At 50.4% G+C, this 5,000-nt stretch overlaps 1 protein-coding gene across 4 annotated transcripts in view; it reads left to right on the top strand.

Moving 5' to 3' along the window:
• The window catches only part of gpam (glycerol-3-phosphate acyltransferase, mitochondrial), a 29,624-nt gene that overhangs the window by 11,923 nt on the left and 12,701 nt on the right, over nt 1-5,000 (top strand). For all 4 annotated transcript variants that reach the window (XM_031582919.2, XM_031582920.2, XM_042710091.1 and 1 more), the window contains exons 5-6: nt 1,985-2,098; nt 2,199-2,348. In XM_031582919.2, the coding sequence (XP_031438779.1) occupies nt 1,985-2,098; nt 2,199-2,348 (264 nt within the window). The remainder of the gene's footprint in view (nt 1-1,984; nt 2,099-2,198; nt 2,349-5,000) is intronic.

The following is a 5,000-nucleotide window of genomic DNA, read 5'->3' as shown; positions in this document are numbered from 1 at the left end:
GGCTAGTTAGCCACGCTATTTACTGCTGAAGAGGCTAGTTAGCCACGCTACTTACTGCTGAAGAGACTAGTTAGCCTGACACTTACTGCTGAAGAGGCTAGTTAGCCACGCTATTTACTGCTGAAGAGGCTAGTTAGCCCGACACTTACTGCTGAAGAGACTAGTTAGCCCGACAGTTACTGCTGAAGAGACTAGTTAGCCACGCTACTTACTGCTGAAGAGACTAGTTAGCCACGCTACTTACTGCTGAAGAGACTAGTTAGCCACGCTGATGTGCACCACAAACCTGGTGTAGTCTGGGTCTGGTGTAGTCTGTACTTTTTTTGGGGGTATATTCACACACACACACACACACACACACACACACTCTCACTCTGATCTGAGGGGACAGTGAGGCAGTGGAAAGCAGAGGGATTAATAATTGACTGGCTCAGCAGCAGACACCAGCCCTGGAGATCAGATGTCCCACAGCACAGAGGGGTGGAGGAGGGGTGGAGAGAGGGAGGGGTGGAGAGAGGGAGGGATAGAGGAGAGGGAGGGATAGAGAAGAGGGAGGGGTGGAGGAGAGGGAGGGGTGGAGATGGAGAGAGGGAGGGGTGGAGGGAACGAGAGAGAGGGAGCGGCTAAGAGGGAGGGGAGGAGGAGGGAGTGAGAACGAGAGAGGAAGGGGTAGAGAGGGAGGGACAGAAGGAGTGGAGTGAACAAAGGCTGTAGGGAGGGATGGATGGAGAGAGGGATGGAGAGAGATGAGCGGAGAGGGAGGAATAGAATAAGTATGGCTGCCAGTCATAATCAATAACAGCCTATATGATGCTTTGTCATAATCAATAACAGCCTATATGATGCTTTCTGTCATAATCAATAACCGCCGTTATGATGCTTTGTCATAATCAATAACAGCCTATATGATGCTGGAGTCCCTGTGACTCCATCCATTTATACTGAAGTGCTCAGAGCAGTTTTGACCAATGAAGAGCAGCTCACAGCTTACAGCAGAGCAGTTTTGACCAATGAACAGCAGAGCAGAGCAGTTTTGACCAATGAACAGCAGAGCAGAGCAGAGCAGTTTTGACCAATGAAGAGCAGCTTACAGCAGTGCAGTTTTGACCAATGAAGAGCAGCTTTCAGCAGAGCAGTTTTGACCAATGAAGAGCAGCTCAAAGCAGAGCAGAGCAGTTTTGACCAATGAAGAGCAGCTCAGAGCAGAGCAGTTTTGACCAATGAAGAGCAGCTTACAACAGAGCAGTTTTGACCAATGAAGAGCAGCTTTCAGCAGAGCAGTTTTGACCAATGAAGAGCAGCTTACAACAGAGCAGTTGTGACCAATGCAGAGCAGCTTACAACAGAGCAGTTGTGACCAATGCAGAGCAGCTTACAGCAGTGGAGTGTGTGTTGTACTCTCTTTCACTGTGTAGCGAAAGGACAGGGCAGTCACCCCACCCGGCCTTGAACCCGGGTCTACAGGGTACAGGGTCTACAGGGTACCAAACCTGCACTCTGACCACAACAGCAAAGAGCCAGGCTAGAAGGTACGGCAGTCAGAGCACATACTCATGTGTAGTAATGGCAGTCAGAGCACACACACACTCATGTGTAGTAATGGCAGTCAGAGCACACACTCATGTGTAGTAATGGCAGTCAGAGCACACACACACTCATGTGTAGTAACGGCAGGGGTCAAAGGTCGGAGCACATACTCGTGTGTAGTGACGGCACTCTGTCACGCGCTGGTTGAACGCGCTGGTTGTGTTTCGGACAGAAGATGTGCAGAAGACTTTTATTGCAAAAGGATTGCCTCATGTAATTGACAGGCTGAACTGATTGATTACTGGTCAGTTGATGGGACAGACATGTTGTTTGTTTGATTGATTGATTGATTGATTGATTGATCGATTGATTGATTGATTGATTGATTGATTGATTGATTGATTAATTGATTGATTGATCGATTGATCGATTGATCGATTGATTTATTTTCTTGTAGGCATCGTGGCTGGCTTGCGCGGCGGCTCAGCTACGTGCTGTTTGTTCTCGAGCGAGACGTGCAGAAGGACATGTTCGCTCGGAACGTGGTGGAGAACGTGCTGAAGAACAGCAAGTGAGTCAGAACCTGAAGTGAGAGGTCAAACATCACAGGTGATTGCTGACCCATAATGATGACTGATGACCTTTGACCCCCGGTGCCCTTCCCTCTGCAGGGTGGAGAGTGCCATTGTGGAGGTGGCGCTGGACGACGAGGGGGTGGAGCGAGGCCACGAGGCGGACCAGAAGGCCGTGCAGAAGGTCCAGAGGAAGGCCCGGAACGTCCTGCAGGAGATGGTGGCCAACATTTCACCCGGCCTCGTCAGGTGAGTCCTGTCAGGTGAACTCAGGAGATAGTGGCCAACATCTCGCCCGGCCTCGTCAGGTGAGTCCTGTCAGGTGAACTCAGGAGATAGTGGCCAACATCTCGCCCGGCCTCGTCAGGTGAGTCCTGTCAGGTGAACTCAGGAGATAGTGGCCAACATCTCGCCCGGCCTCGTCAGGTGAGTCCTGTCAGGTGAACTCAGGAGATAGTGGCCAACATCTCGCCCGGCCTCGTCAGGTGAGTCCTGTCAGGTGAACTCAGGAGATAGTGGCCAACATCTCGCCCGGCCTCGTCAGGTGAGTCCTGTCAGGTGAACTCAGGAGATAGTGGCCAACATCTCACCTCGCCTCGTCAGGTGGGTCCTGGCAGGTGAACTCAGGAGATAGTGTCCAACATCTCGCCCGGCCTCGTCAGGTGAGTCCTGTCAGGTGAACTCAGGAGATAGTGGCCAACATCTCACCTCGCCTCGTCAGGTGAGTCCTGGCAGGTGAACTCAGGAGATAGTGTCCAACATTTTGCCCGTCCTCGTCAGGTGAGTCCTGTCAGGTGAACTCAGGAGATAGTGTCCAACATCTCGCCCGGCCTCGTCAGGTGAGTCCCGGCAGCTGAACTCAGGAGATAGTGTCCAACATCTCGCCCGGCCTCGTCAGGTGAGTCCTGGCAGGTGAACTCAGGAGATAGTGTCCAACATCTCGCCCGGCCTCGTCAGGTGAGTCCCGGCAGCTGAACTCAGGAGATAGTGGCTGTCACGTACACCTTAATGTACGAAACATAAAGGGGAGGCCACGCAGAATTTATTTAATAATACAAGATTTAGGTTTATATAATAATTATAGCAAACGTGTGGTGAAAGTCAGGTTTCAGGACGACGACAATCCAAAATCCAACGGCAATTCACAATCCAATCACTACTTCACGACCAACGATAACCAACTGGAGGGAAGACCAAAACTCTCCCGACTGCCGGCTGATCAGGGCTCTTGTAGCCCAGCCAATCAACGCCACACCTGTCCCCAATCACCTGCTGTAGAGACCGAGAGAAAACAGGCCTGCAAATATCACAGGGCGGCCATAGACCCGCCAGGGTCGTAACATGGCCAACACCTCACCTGGCCTCATCAGGCGAGTCCTGGCAGGTGAACTCAGTTGCAGCGCTTGTCAGTCCTCTGAAGCTCCCTCTGGAGTGTCCTGGAAGCAGGCGTAGTGTGCTGTCTGTCCAGTGTGTGGATGGAACGAAACCTGAGTGTGTGTGTGTGTGTGTGTGTGTGCGTGCGTGCGTGCGTGCGTGCGTGCGTGCGTGCGTGCGTGCGTGCGTGCGTGCGTGCGTGGGTGGTAAAGAATGCAGGCGGTTTTCTTAGTTGTTTATCCGTAGATCTGGGTGGTCTAAATGAGCTGTAATTATGTGGGAGTGAACCTGTGATGGACACAGGCATCAGGTGGCTCACCTCGCCTGACCTGTGCTCAGGTGGTTCGACCGGTCTCAGGTGACCTCAGACAAAGAGGTAGAGAGAGGGACGCTCCTTCACTGTGACCTCAGACAAGTAATTATGAATGGAAGCCATTTCCCTTCTATCACAAATCCTCAACATCACTAGGTGGAGTGGATAGTGTGTGTGTGTGAGCGTGTTATGGATGCGTGCGTGTGTGTGAGCGTGTTATGGATGCGTGTGTGTGTGTGAGCGTGTTATGGATGCGTGCGTGTGTGTGAGCGTGTTATGGATGCGTGCGTGTGTGTGAGCGTGTTATGGATGCGTCCGTGTGTGTGAGCGTGTTATGGATGCGTGCGTGTGTGTGAGCGTGTTATGGATGCGTGTGTGTGTGTGAGCGTGTTATGCGTGTGTGTGTGTAAGCGTGTTATGGATGCGTGTGTGTGAGCGTGTTATGGATGTCATCTTGCTTCGTTTGGCACATTTTAGTTATTTTAATAAATAACATAATTTAATGTAAGTATTCTTCAGATTTTCGTATCTTATAGTTTAGTTAAGACGTCGTTAATCATCATCATTTTTATTGCACTTTTTTTCTGAGGCAAGTAATTTATCACGTTAACGTTGCCAGCTGACCTGTTGGAGCTGCGTTGGGTTGAAGAGCTTGGTTATGACGTTAGCTTGTTATGCTAACAATGGCTCAGCCTATGTTTTGCCCGTAATTAGCTGGTTAACTAGTTAACATCGTTCCTGTTTGCTACCTTCAGATTCCACAGATTTTTCTCTACTTTTAAGTTAGTAAAACAATGATTTCCTTGGTGATGTAAGATCTGCGCTTTGCCTGTTTCTCATAGAAAGTAATTGCAAATTAACTCATTACAATTCCCTTTATGTATTTTATTTTGCAACAGCCAAATATCATAAATGTATATCGGCCCAAAACATTGGGCAATTATGGATTATCGTATTAGATCAGTATGGGCCCTACAAATGCATTTTAGTCGATCCCATCCTGTACAGTGTAGTCCAACATGCCTCTGCTGCCCAAAGACTGCTGTGGCTGAGTGGTCGGTCGACCGTCAGCCGGTCTGACAGGACGAGGCATGTTGGGTGGCGACCGTCAGCCAGTCTGACAGGACGAGGCGTGTTGGGTGACTGTGCTTACGCAACTCTGGCAACCCACACGTCGGACTGTGCTGCAAGTTTGTGTGACGGAGTTTGTGTTT

Source organism: Clupea harengus, chromosome 16 (assembly GCF_900700415.2).
Source record: "Clupea harengus chromosome 16, Ch_v2.0.2, whole genome shotgun sequence".
Classification (NCBI taxonomy): Eukaryota; Metazoa; Chordata; class Actinopteri; order Clupeiformes; family Clupeidae; genus Clupea; species Clupea harengus.
This window is presented reverse-complemented; position numbering and strand designations above follow the sequence as displayed.